At 50.1% G+C, this 14,039-nt stretch overlaps 1 protein-coding gene across 2 annotated transcripts in view; it reads right to left on the reverse strand.

Moving 5' to 3' along the window:
- VWA2 (von Willebrand factor A domain containing 2) overlaps positions 1-14,039 on the reverse strand; it is a 46,036-nt gene that overhangs the window by 15,482 nt on the left and 16,515 nt on the right. For both annotated transcript variants that reach the window (XM_060641421.3, XM_060641422.3), the window contains 2 exons: positions 11,453-11,562; positions 2,368-2,562 (listed from right to left, as the gene is read on the reverse strand). In XM_060641421.3, the coding sequence (XP_060497404.1) occupies positions 2,368-2,562; positions 11,453-11,562 (305 nt within the window). The remainder of the gene's footprint in view (positions 1-2,367; positions 2,563-11,452; positions 11,563-14,039) is intronic.

Here is a 14,039-nt window from a genome sequence, read left to right on the forward strand (position 1 = left end):
CCACGGACAGTCTGAGAAGCACTGCTCCAGCTGGCAGCTGGAGAAGAAAGTCCCGGAACGGGCCACGTATCGCCACCACCTGGCAGGGCAGCATCCTCACTGCCAAACCTTTGGGCAAGTGCGACGTGCAAGGTACTGGATTCGGCACCGTGCGGGAGGAGGGTGGGCAGCGGGCCAGGAAGCAACACCCTTGTCTCCTCTCTCGTGCGTGAGGACACAAAAAGAGCCCCCGGTGAGGTGGTGTGTGTTAAATACTCACTCACTGGCAATGACAACCACAACGGGATGCTGCTGGTGGCGGCCCGGCCCAGGATAGCCCCCCCCGCCCCCCAGTACTGTGCACGCTGGTCCTCAGTGGTCTTCCCTCGCTGCACCCACTCGCTAGGTGATCTTCAGGCTATAAATGCCACCCTCGAGTTCAATCTCTGTCCATCCTCTCTCCTGCGGCCCAGACTCCTACGTCCCGCCGCTGACTCCGCTTCTCTGCTCAGAGGTCCAATATGCACCCCAAACTTGATCTGAAAGAGGACTCCGCTCCCCTTGCTCCTCCCCAGCCTTCCCCACCTCAGTAAGTAGCCCCGCCTTTCGCTCTGGGGCTCAGGCCAAAATCCTGGGTTGTCCCACGCGCAGCTCACCAGCCACTCCACTGCCCTGCCTTCAGAACTACCCGAGTCCAACCATCCCTTAGCGAGGTCCCAGCACTTTCCCGCTATAAGCCACCACGATCTCTCTCTCTCTCTCTCCCTCCCTCCCTCCCTCTCTCTTTCTCTCTCTGGTGAGCGCTCCAAAGGTCGCCTAACTAGATTCCCTGCCCTGCCCCACCCCTTCTCCTTGCACCTCAACCCCCCAGTCTCTTCTCTACCTGGCAGCCAGTGTGATCTTCTAAAACAGCTAGTCAACACGTGGCATTTCCCTGGTCAAAGCCACCGAACCTTCCCAACCTACTCACAATATGCTCTGAAGGCTTTACTGTGACCCGCAGGTCTAGAGACCTGACTCCTACCTACCTCTTCTATCCCGTTTCTTGTAATTCACCCCTTGTTTGCTGGGTTCCACACACACCGCCAGGCTTTCTGTTCTATAGCACACTAAGCTGGCTCAGGCCGTCTGTGCTCGGCATCTGTCTTGCCTACTCTTTTCCCTGCTATTTGGAAGGCTTACTTGTTTCCCTCAAGTTTCTGCTCAAAAATCAACTCCTAACAGACGCCCCCCCCCCCCCCCCCCGCCACCCGATCTAAAACAGCTGGGTTCCCTGCGCCTCATCACTCTTGTTAACCTCCTACCACCTTCCTTTTCCTTCTCTGCGTTTTATTTCCACCCGAAATAGCATTACTTATTCATTCACTCACATGTTTATTGCCTAGTGCCTCTCCTAGAACGGAAGCTCCGTGAAGGCAGGCGCTTTGTACCGTCTCTGTATTCGGAGAACTTAGAATAACACCTGTACTAAAACTAATAGAGGGGCTCCTGGGTGGCTCAGTCGGCTGAGTGTCCAACTCTTGATTTTGGCCCAAGTCACGGTCTCATAGTTCATGGGACTGAGCCCTGAGTCGGGCTCTGTGCTCTCGGTGTGAAGCCTGCTTGGGATTCCCTGGCTCCCTCTGCCCCTCCCCCACTGACTTGTGCATGCCTCTCTCATGCCCTCTCAAAATGAATACATACACTTAAAAAATAATAGAAAATGGGATTTCTGTGTACAGGCATGGTACCCAGACCAGAGAGTCCTTTCACTTAATACCCACAATAACGAGGGCCCACAAGGGCACCCCCAATTTTAGGGTTGACAGCGGGGAAGACCTGTGCTCCTCTCTTTTCCAGGAAAGCACATTCCAGTGTCTGAGGAGGGAGCGGCCCCTCAGAGACCCCCACTCTCCTGGCCTCAGGAGTGGGTCTGTGACTCAGGCTAAGGAGAACCCTTTCTTGGATTATTCCACTTGAAACCGGGAACATGAGTCTTCTCTCCCCAGGGTGGAGCTGGGCACCACCTGCAGCCACAGTCCCGGGTTCCTTTGAGGACCAGGCTCAGAGAAGAGCAGAGGCAAGAGGAAAGAATCTTCATGGCGTTCAAGTCCCTGGCTCCTGCTTACCCCAAGGGACCCCTGACCCACCCAGTACAATCAGATGAGTCTGTGAATTTCCATTTCTGCCCGAGTCAACTGGGGTCAAGTTTCTGGCGCTTACAACCAAGGACTCAGACTCAGCTAAAGACAACGCACGCTCCCAGACTTGGAGCTCCGCGCGTTCTGGCACCACATACAAAGCGAGGAGGAGAGCGAACCTGGAAGGACCAGAGTGGTCTGGCCAAATCCCCTCTCTTACTGTGTCTCCACAGTCTCCAGGGTGACCCAGAGCGACCGAGGCTCTTACCTGGGAAACCGGACCCCGACGGCAAATACGGTGACACCTCTTTCCTTGAGCTGCTTGGCTGGCGCCGACACGTGCCCTTGGGATCTCCCGTCAGTGACGACGATGAGGATCTGGGGCACAGAGGCATTTCTGCCCCCAGGGAACCCTTTGCGCAGAAGGTATTTCAGAGCGAGGCCTGTCTCTGTGCGCCCTCCTCTGGGTGCACACAGGAGGAGGAGACAAAGACGACAGTCAGTCATCCGCCTGCGTGAATTGGGAATGACGACCTGAAACAACGGGCTCCTCCGTGTTTAGTGACAGCCGCTTTCTCCCAGCAGTGGCTCAGAGTGACAAGTCCAGCATGGGACGTGCACCTTCTCACCATCCGAATCACAACGAAGAGTAGTAATTAACTCTTCCTGTGGACGGAAGTTTCACCCTGGACGTCTCTGCCGTATTACGCAATAATGTCATTCTTTGTGTAGGTTTTTGGACTCTCTTCCCGTACCCCTCTGCCTCCAGTGACAGCTCAGGGGCTGATGACCTTCACTTTCTGTGTGTCTAACACCCACCTCCCACCTCTCCCCATCTGTATCATTCTTTTCTTGTTATGGTTCAGCATCCCGTTGGGGTGGGCAAGCAGATAACTGAGCTTCGGAAAATCGTGTGACTCTCTAACCGTGAAGGACGGGTCTTTGATCCAAGGGTCTGATGATGGTAGGGTCTGTGATCAGGCCTTCCTGGCTCACTTCCAGTCCAGGGTTAGGTGCCGGAAGGCTGAACTGTGGGACTGCTTCCAGATCGGGGGACGTTACGGTGGTCCCATCTCGTCACAGCCTAGTTACAGAGACTGTCTGCTGAGCTTGGAATCCCAGCACAGAATCTCTATTAAATCCTACAATAGGAGGCTCATGCAAGCGTCCTCAGAGGGAGGGCTGTCAGCCTTCAGAGTCAAACAGGCAGACAACAATTCCCTGTAATGGGTCTTAGGCCAAACCTTTCAGTGGGTGGCAACACATCGGACATGAGCCACAATGTCGAGCCTGATGGAATCACCACGGTTATTAACCGCACACACAGAGAAAGCCCTGTAGATTTGGGGGGGCACATTTATTCTTACGTTACAGTGTCAATTAAGGCAACCATGCCTGTCTCTCAGAGGGCCCTACAGTGACTCTTCTAAGGTGCAAACACCCAACTGGCAAGAGGCTCGGGCACTCTGTGTGTGTGTGCCCACGTATCTGCGTGGGCAAATGCGTACACGCTTCTTTAACTCGCCACTCAAAACAGTCACTTCTCATGCAAGCCTGACGTGGCCCTCCTGCCCAAGCATCTCTCCTGGTTTGCTCTCCTCCAAGCAGCTACTCAGAGATCCGGGCTCCTTTCCTTTTGTGCTCCCCTTCCTCTCTGTCCTCAAGGACCTCTCCACTCAGCAGAGAGGTGAGGGAAGAGCAAGGAGGAGTGTGCTTGGAAGGATTTATGGACCAGGCCCAGAATATTCTTCACTTTTACTGCTTTCTGTCCTAAGAGAGCTCTTGAAGGGCAGTTCTATGAGGCTCCATTAAGTTAACGAATGTCAACAAGAGTGCATAACTCCTAGAATTAAGACTCTTGGTCTTCCATAATCAGCATCTGCATCAATTAAAAAGCTACTGTTTTCAGCCCACTGGTGTTTCTTATGGGCACTCTAAGTGGAAGAAAATGAGAGTGAGACCAGGAAGCATAACATGATCCCATGCCCCAAGAACTGTCGGTCTAGCTGAAGAAACAGGACCTATAAGCAATAACAATTGCCAACGAAAGGATGACAATAGCAAGAGTTCTGAGGAGGGGTTCATCGTGGGGAGGAGCTGTCAGGGACAGGCTTCAGCAAGGCAAGCATCTGATGGGGTCTTGGTGAGTCAGTGGATTAGGAAAAGAAGAGACCACTCCAATCAGGGGAAGAAGTGTAAGCAAAGGCACTGGGGAACACTGCCAGCCATGTCCTGGGCTGGTGAGCAGAGCCTGGCTTGGGCAAGGGGCTTATCCAAAGGGAGCAGAACATCAATGAACACCAAGTGCCCCCCCCCCCCCCCCACTCTTCTCACACTGTGCTGGGTCACATATCAGATACTGAAGATAACCAAGAGGATTTTGATTTCTGAGAAGACTCCCACCTTTGCCAAAGCTCTTCCGTCTACAAAGAGCCATCCTCTAAGGCTCCTAGGAGGGCAAATGGCTTCCCATTCCTAAAGGATGATATTAATACAGAGTTTTCACTTCATGCCAATACTTCCCCTACCCGTTACTAAAAGTAATCCCTACAGCGATGATAAAAGGTGCTAATATTATCCTCATTTATTAGATGGGGAAACTCCAGCCCAGAGAATAGTAATACTAACTGCTAGGATTTCCAGAGCACCTATCTGCCAAGCACCACTGTGTGTGTGTGTGTGTGTGTGTGTGTGTGTGTGTGTGTGTGTGTGTGTGTGTAAAGGTACTAAGCTCAAATAATTCTCACCACAGCTGAGATAGGGGAGTTCAGGGAAAGGCCCTATCTAAGGTCACACAGCTCAGGAATAGTGGAGGCAGGACCTGAACTCTGGACCCTCCACTTCCAGAGGCCAAGTTCTTAGCCAAAACGTTATACAGCCATCCAAGTCACCTGCCTCTCAACCAGCTAGTGGGGGGTCAGAACTGGAGTTTAAACCCAGTCAGGCTGATTCCAAAGCCAATGGTCTTCCTTCTCCAGGGGTTGGCAAATTACAGCCTGTAATTTTTTGTAGATAAAGTTATAGTGGGAAACAGCCATGCCCATTCGTTTATGTACTATCTATGCAAAGACCCTATGGCCAGCAAAGCTTGGCCTCTATAGATCTTCACTGAAAAAGTCTGCTGATCCCTGCAGTACACCGTTCTACCTAAATGGTCACAATGCTCTTCTGCTCACCAAAAGCCAAGGTGCCCCACTGACCATGAAACTCCCTGGGCTTTCATGCCCCTGGCAGTGTGCCCATGGCTGTGGTTAGAGATAAATCAAATGTCCAAGACGTGGGAGTCTGGGCTCCCAACTCCACTGGCCTGTGGGGTGTCTGTCCTTCCTGTCCCTCAACACACAAATGCCTGTGCTGTCTGTCCTCTCCACTTTTGCTCCCTAACCCACTTTTCCCACTGGAATACTCTACCAGTCAGGTGAGATTCCCAAAGACTTCTGGACTCTGGGAAATGAGGAAAACCCCCCCCACCTCCATGTTCCTCACTCTGTGGAGCATTTCTATCTGAGAGTCTGTCCTGAGCTCAGGGTCTGGCTCTAGACAAGGGAGGTCGGAGGCCAGAGTCTCACCAAGATTCTTCTAATTTCTCTCAGGACTAACCCAGGTTGCAAGTGAAGGTTCGCAGACTGACTACGGTCTTAGGGGAGCTGTGACTGCAATGCTTGGGCTTTTTTTGGTGGGGGCGGGTCTGGAATCTAAACATTTGGCCATTGGAATACTCAAGTGGATAAGGAACGTGGGCTCCAGAGTCGGTGGGGCTCAAATATTAGTCCTGAAATTTATTAGCCAAGAAAACTGGAAAAGGTAATGAGACTCACTTTCCTTCCTTGTTAAAGTAGGGGAAGTAACAGTATTAGTAAATGCTACACCCAGTGCCTCCTAGGAGCCAGTGAGCACCCCATCAGTGGTAGTTACCATGATTAACTAGCAGTCTGTTCCAAGAGGTTTTTCTTTTGAGTTAGTCTCAAATTCCAATGAGCATAAAAATCCCTTGGGAGGTGGGAAAATGGAGATTCTCAGATCCCATCATCCAGAGACTCCAAACTGGCGGGTGTGCGACCAGGCTGAGAATCTGCATTTCAAGCCAGCCTCCCCTGCCCCAGTGATTCTGAAGCAGGTAGCCCACGAAACAGATTCTGAAAAGTAATTTATCAGAAAACTCACTGTAGGGGCACCTGGGGGGCTCAGCAGGTTAAGCGCCCAACTCTTGATTTTTGGCTCAGGTCACGGTCCCACGGTTCGAGGGATCAAGCCCCACGCCGGGCTCTGAGCTGACAGCATGGAGCCTGCTTGGGATTCTCTCTCCCTCTCTCTGCCCCTCCTCCTCTTGCATGCACACACGCTCTTGCTCAAAATAAATAAATAAATAAACATTAAAAAAAGAAAACTCACTGTAGGTAGAGGGATGTTGATTACAGAGGTTTCTTTCTCTTTTTTAAACCAATAGACAAAAACCTTGGAATCAACGTAAATGTGTCCCTTTAAAGAAGTGATTTAATATACTATGATAGTTCAATTCATTGAGTTATCGTAGAGCCATTAGAAAGGATCCGCATGAAAAATAACGCAGCTTTATGCAAAACTGCGCACCAAGTAAGTTAAAAAAGAGCCAAAAGCTTCGTAATTACAACTATTCTAAAAGCGATGTTGAAATGTTAATGTGGTTTGAAAGATGCCACAGCTAGCATTGTGCTAAGGTACAGTGAGCGGTGAGTGCTATTTCTGGAGAGCTATCTAAATACAGTAAAACTCTGATAAAGCTACAGATGGGGTCCAAAGCAATCAGAAAACCCAAGAGTCGCGTGACCGTGAGATTAATGAAATGACCGCGGGAGCCTGCACAGCCAGCTGGCCAGGAGCTCTGCGCATTTGGAACAGATTTTGCTGGCCATGCTTCATCTGATTTTATGTTATCATGGGGTGCAAAACTGGAAGGTTCTTAACTGTGTCGTTTTTTTAAACTTCTTAATGCAAAGTGGCAGCAAGGGCAGTTCCCCGGCCACCTCAAAACACACTTTCAGGGGATCGATCGCCTTGGTCTGAAAAGGCAAGCATTTGGAGTTCTGGGTAGAGCTGTCCCAATCAGCCCAGCACTTAAAATTTCACTGCAGAAAAAGGGTAGAGAGCCCTCGGGAGGTTATCACTCCCACTCGGGCCAACATTCCTCTGTACTGATTAATAATAACGTCTTAACGTTTAGCGTCCTCAGTGACCCTGCAACTGCGGCCAAAAAATTACTTAGTGCCTCCTTGCCTTGTTTGCCGCCTCTTGTAGTCATCCTAGGACACACGATGCTAACCATACACGGCTAAGAAGATCAGACACATAAAGAGGCCTCTTTCTCCACCCACAGTGTCCTCATCTGGCATATCCTTACGGAGTCTCTGGACTTCCTACGTTGTGACTAATACTCCCAAGCCCTTAGTTATGACTTCCAACACAGCTGAGGAGAGGCTCAACAAACACTTTGGGGGGTGGGGAGGGGAGGGTGGAAAGAGGTGGAGAAGGACAGCTGGGCGGTGGCGGCGGGGGCGGGGGGTTGCCTACTGGACAAGTAGCAGGACTCTGCGGTCCTGGCCAAGTCCCCTGCTCCTTCTCAGCCTCAGTGGTCTCCTCCGTAAAATGAGGGGTTGAAATAGATACTAGATGATCCCCAGAGTGCCTTTTTGAACCAGTATGCTGCAATTTGCTCAGTGTTTTCAGAACAGAGTGGGACCAAATCGTTAAGGCAGAGTTACCCAAACAATTGCTGACATACAGTCCTGAACTGAAACCAAGAGGCCAGTTTCTCTTCTGCAAACGTTAGCATGCATCTAATGGGTACAAAGATGTTTTGGGAATAAAATGTTTTATCAATAATGATATGGTAATTTTATGGTATATGAATTCTTATACCATATAATTCTCCCTTTTAAAATATTTTTTAAGTTTATCTATTTATTTTGAGAGAGAGAGAGCAGGGGTGAGTTGGTGGGGGGTTGGCGTAGAGAGGGAGGGAGGGAGAGAGAATCCCAAGCAGGTTCTGTACTGTCAGTGTGGAGCCCAATGTAGGGCTCAAACTCACTAAACTGCAAGATCATGACCTGAGCTGAAATCGAGAGTCAGATGCGTAAGAGTCAGTCAACTGAGCCACCCAGGCTCCCCCAAAATCACCCTTTTATTTATTTTTTTAATTTAAGAAAAAAACGTTTAACGTTTATTTTTGAGAGAGAGAGAGAGAGAGAGAGAGAGAGAGAGAGAGAGAGAGAAAGGGACAAACAGCATGAGTGAGGGAAGGGCAGAAAGAAAGGGAAACATAGAATCCGAAGCAGGCTCCAGGCTCTCAGCTGTCAGCACAGAGCCGGATGTGGGGCTTGAACCCGCGACCCATGGGATCATGACCCGAGCCGAAGTTGGATGCTTAACTGAGCCAACAAGGCGCCCCCAAAATCACCCTTTTAAAGTAAAATCACCCTGGTGTTCAGGATAGTCACAGAATTGTGCAACCATCCCCACTAAGCTCGAAACATTTCATCGCCCCCAAAAGAAGCCCTACACCCATTAGGAGTTCCTCCCTCTTCCCTCTGCCCACAGCCCCCGGCAGGGACTGATCTGTTTTTTGTCTCCACAGATTTGCCTATCCCAGACAGTTGACATACATGGAGGAATCCTGCAACACGTGGCCTTCTGGGTCTGGCTCATCACGTTTTCAAGGTTCATCCATGTTGTAGCATGAATCACATCGTCCTTCCTTTTCACGACTGAAAAGGAATGATCTTCCATGGTTCGGATATACCGCCTTTGGTTCAGCTATTCATTCACTGGGCTTTTGTGTTGCTTCCATTTCGGGGCTGCTACAAATAATGCCGCTATGAACATCAGTGTCCACGTGTTTCCGGAGGCATACATCTTCAATTCTGTCCGAGTCACTGGGTCACGTGGGAAACCCGTGTTTAGCTGCCAGATTAGTCCCAAAGGCACTGCACCATTTCACAATCCCACCAGCAGCGCATGAGGGGTCCAATTTCTTCGTGCCCCTGCCGACACTTGCTACTGGGTGTCATCTATTTTAGCCTTCCTGGTGGATGTAAAGTGGCAGCTCATTACGGTTCTGATTTGCATTTCCTTAATGACTAATGACACTGAGCATCTTTCCAAGTGTTTGAGGGCCATTTATACCTCTTCTCTGGAGAGATGTCTATTTACAAGGTTTCTTGCTGGGGTGATGAAAACGTTCTAAAATTATAGTAATAGTGGCCTAACTCTGGAAAATACACTCGAAGTCACTGAATTGTACACGCTGAATGTGTGAACTTCATGGCATTTAAATTACATGTCAATAAAGGCGGGGTTTTTTTGTTTTTTTGTTTTTTTTTTTAAACTTAGTGTGTAGAATAAGCACATGGCAGGGGGTGTCTGGGTGGCTCAGTCGGTTAAGCATCTGACTCCTGATTTCAGCTCAGGTCATGATCTCACAGTCATGAGACAGAGCCCTGCATCAGTCTCCCAGCTGGGCATGGAGCCTGCTTAAGCTTCTCTCTCCCTCTCTCTCTGCCCCTCCCCTGCTTGCACACTTGTTCTCTCAAAAAGAGAGGGGGGGGGCACCTGAGTGGCTCAGTTAAGCGTCAGACTCTTGATTTCAGATCGGATCATGATCTCACAGTTGTGAGTTCAAACCCCTCATTGGGCTCTGTGCTGACAGTGTGGAGCCTGCTTAGAATATATATTCTCTCTCTCTCTCTCTCTCTCTCTCTCTCTCTCTCTCTATATATATATATATATATATATATATATATACACACACACACACATATATATACATACACATATATACATATATAGATGTGTATATATATATGTATGTATATACATATATATAACATGTATATATATACATGTATATATAACACGTATATATATATTCCTCCCCTGCTCGTGCTCACTCTCTCTCAAAATAAATTTAAAAAATAAAAACAAAACAAAACAATCATCATCATCACAGGGCAGTGGGAGAGACCTTTCAAAAGTGCAAATCCTTAGTATCTAGTATCTACGTGCCCTAAGCCCACAGAGGGATTCAGCAGGTCTGGGAGGGAACTGAGGCACCAGCATTGACGACACACTCCTTACAGGCAACGCTGACCCAGGCCTTCTGACCAAAGAGCTCACTTTGACAAGTGCTGCTCTGGGCGTCTGGGCCTCAGACATGGGAGTGAGAGGCTGCGACTGTCCTCTCTAGGAAACCATTCTCGGAGGCCTCAAGGGTGGACGGTCCGAGGGAACGAGGCAAGGCCAGTGCACACTACCGTCGTGTTTAACAAACACTTCAAGGTGCTCGCCTTCCCTCTGTGCCTTCTTGAACCTGACTTGCCTCTCATTCTGGTCGGGGTATCCCCGGACCGGGACAAACAGCCTGAGAAGAAGTCACCGAGGGTGCCTGGGGGCCATAGGGCCCCCAGAGGTCCTGCTGTGCCCAGCGCGCGGGACACGGGCTCCTGGAGGGCGCTGGAGGCACGGAGGCCTGTGACTGGGAAAGACTGCAGAGTCCGGGGCCCTCCCTGGCAACCGGAGTTGGTGGCTGTCAGCGGCTAGGACCAAGGACCCCGGCAGGACTTCAGTGGACACCCGCTCAAGGGGCAGCAGACAACAGAGAGCAGAGTGGCAAGCGGTAAGCGGCAAGTAAAGGTGCTCTTCTGTGTTTGTACACGTGTGGGTGCGTGCACTTGCACGTGTATATAACACACGTACACAGATGCACGTGTGTATATAATACACGGACGTTTAAAATACTGATACACAGTATACGTGTGTATTTACATATACCTATATGCGTATACACACACGTCAGCTGACTCGTAATGTGAGTAAAGCTGTGACCCTACCACATACATTTATAGGGTGTATATGAGCACACAAACAGCTGTTCATCCTTTCTAAAGCATTCTTAGTAACTGGGGGACACTTACTCTTTCTAGAAGACAAAAACGAGGCTCCGAGACGTGTGGGGAGCCATCCCGGCCGCAGGGACAGAACTGGGAGAAAGACCCAGGGTTCTTCCCCCACCCCCCCAACCCCAACCCCTCACGCTCCTGAGCCACCTCAACCTTCACTAGCCCTCTCTGTCCCAGGTAACGGACAACTCCACGCTACGGCGGCAAAGATACCGTAAGTCGGCGTGAGCTCCCACTGGAGACGCGGTTATGTAACAGGAGGAGCGGTCTTGAGAAGAAGGGAATTCTCACTACCCACCGGACGCAGCTGGGGTTCCGGAAGCCAGACCGCAGCCCTCTCTCGGGCCAATCACGCCCTTCAAGGGAGCGATCTTGAGAGCAGCCGGCTCCATCCGAAGCACGGCGGTGTCGGATCATACGTACTTGAAAACCACGCTCTTCATGTTTGCCTTCACTTCCTGTGGGGACGAAAACGAATCCAAGGGGAATTCCAGACGAGGGATGGAACCGAACTGCAGTGCTCCCACTCTGACCTGCAGTAGGAGACAGAGGGCCCGGGGGGAGGGTGCTGAGAGCGAGGTCAAGTCACAAATATTCCTAAGGGAAACGAAGGGACGAGAAAGGTTAACGACCCTGCCTCCTGCCCACGCAACAAATACCAGAGCCGGGGCTCCCTCCAGTGTCCCTCAGAGAAAGGCCCAAAGACCAGGAGGGGGGCCTGGAGAAAACCAAGCGCCTGTGCGCGGCACTGACAACCACCAACAGCACCTCCTCGCCCCACATCCTGGCCAGCCCTCCCGGCTGGGCTGCGAGCACCTTGAGGGTAGGGTCTCTGGTCACACTTCCAATGGCCTCCCAGGTACCGTTTTATTTTTTTTATTTTTTATTTTTTTTTAACGTTTATTTATTTTTGAGACCGAGAGAGACAGAGCATGAATGGGGGAGGGTCAGAGAGAGAGGGAGACACAGACTCTGAAACAGGCTCCAGGCTCTGAGCTGTCAGCACAGAGCCCGACGCGGGGCTCGAACTCATGGACCGCGAGATCATGACCTGAGTCGAAGTCGGACGCTCAACCAACTGAGCCACCCAGGCGCCCCCCAGGTACCGTTTTAAACAATCCCTCGTGTTATTTCATGAGCGAGGAGCCATCCATGCTCACACCCCTGCCGGAGGAACGAAAACGTAGAGAGACACAGATCCGGCCCGGGGCTAGTGAAAAAGAGAGCGGGGCCACTGTACTTCGTGCCCACGACCCTCACTAAGCCTCAGCGGCACTGCCAGCCTCCTCAGCAGCCAGCACGGACCTTGAGCAGAATGCTGCCGGCGAGAGCAGGGGAGCCGCGGAAGGCAAGCACGGCCGCCTGCACGGGCGGCTCACCCCCAACCACAGCCACCACCTGCGCATCCTTGGTGGGCGCGGGTCAGTCCTTCCCAGGCCTGCTCTTGCCAAGCGCGGGGAAGGCCGGCTCTCCACACCAGGGTCACACTGGGGGGACAATCGGCATCTTAACCTGAGATGACGTTCCCCCACGGCGGAAGGGGTCGGGGCCGCGGGTGATTCCAAACAGATGCTGCATCATCCGCATTCAGAGGCCACGTGAGAAGACCCAACGCCTTGCAAAACTGGAGAAGGGAAACTGAATCAAGTCACTTTCCGGGCCCTTTGGACCCTAGCTTGTCTCGAGCAGAAAAGGCTATAAACATTTGGGTTTCCTCTTGAAAGCCCAAGCCCTGTACATAATCACTGGCTCTCCAAACCTGCATTCCCAGTCACTATCAGCTAACCCCAATTCCGGCCAAGATTGCAAATAGGCCATGTGATTCATATTGAAGCGATGAGACTGCTCTTTTACCCACTACTTGAATTCCTGCACCGCTGATCCCTTAACAGGCTTCGTGCTTTGGAGACCATCAAAGGGCTCGGCCCCACCAGCCCAGTGGCACCTGCTCCCGATGACCAGAGCCCAATGGACTTTCCTTCAACAGGAGGTTCTGAGGATGAGCATCTTCAGTAGGAAGAGATTTGGGTCTTGGGTGGGCATGTGTGGGAGAGGGACCCTGGAAAATGGGGCAGAAGAGAAGCTTGAGATTCTGAGGAACGACCCTTTCGAAATCTCCCTTGAGGTCAGCGTGTGATCAAGGTGGCACCTCCAGCTAGTGGGGAAAAGCTGGTCTAGTAAGTGACACTGAGATCACTGAACAGCCACCTACAAATGAGAAAAGGATCAATCACAAATGGATTCAAGATTTACACGTGAAAAAAATGTAACCGTGGAAGTTCTAGAAGAAAACTGGAAAGAATTTCTTCATAACTTCCAAGTGGAAAACAACCTTACTTTGCCTTGAAACCCAGAAGCCATAAAGGAAAAGGGTGATAAATCTGGCCACATAAAGAAAACTTCTACAGGGCAAAACATACCACAATGCAATAAAAAAAAAATGCAGACAAACGGAAAAGTTGTTTGCAACTCAAGTCAGAGGCACGAGGTTAGTTTTCCCAATATGTAGGGAACTGATCTAGGAACTGATGCATAAAAGACCAACAATACAATAGAAAAACTGGCAAAGGGTATGAACAGATATCACACAGGAAACACAAAGGGCTCTTTGAGAAAAGATGCTTCACTGTACCATACTGAAATGTAGCAGAAATCTAAATACAATGTTTGCAAGGGAAACTACCAAGTTCTCAAACACCGCTGGTAAGAATATAGATGCTACAGCACCTATGGAGACCAATTTCTCAATATTTAGTGAAAATACAGTTGCATAGGGCTCCTGGGAATATATCCTACAGACATACTTCCATATATGTGAAATGATGTATTTACAAGCTCACAGTATACATACATATATAACAATATACATATATGTATATAACAGTATATGTGTGTGTGTATATATATATATATATAACAGTATACATATATATATTTTTTTAACATTTATTTTTTTTTTTTTGAAAGACAGAGAGACAGCACGAGCAAGGGAGGAGCAGACAGAGAGGGA

This window comes from Panthera onca, chromosome D2 (genome assembly GCF_046562875.1).
Source record: "Panthera onca isolate mPanOnc1 chromosome D2, mPanOnc1 haplotype 2, whole genome shotgun sequence".
Classification (NCBI taxonomy): domain Eukaryota; kingdom Metazoa; phylum Chordata; class Mammalia; order Carnivora; family Felidae; genus Panthera; species Panthera onca.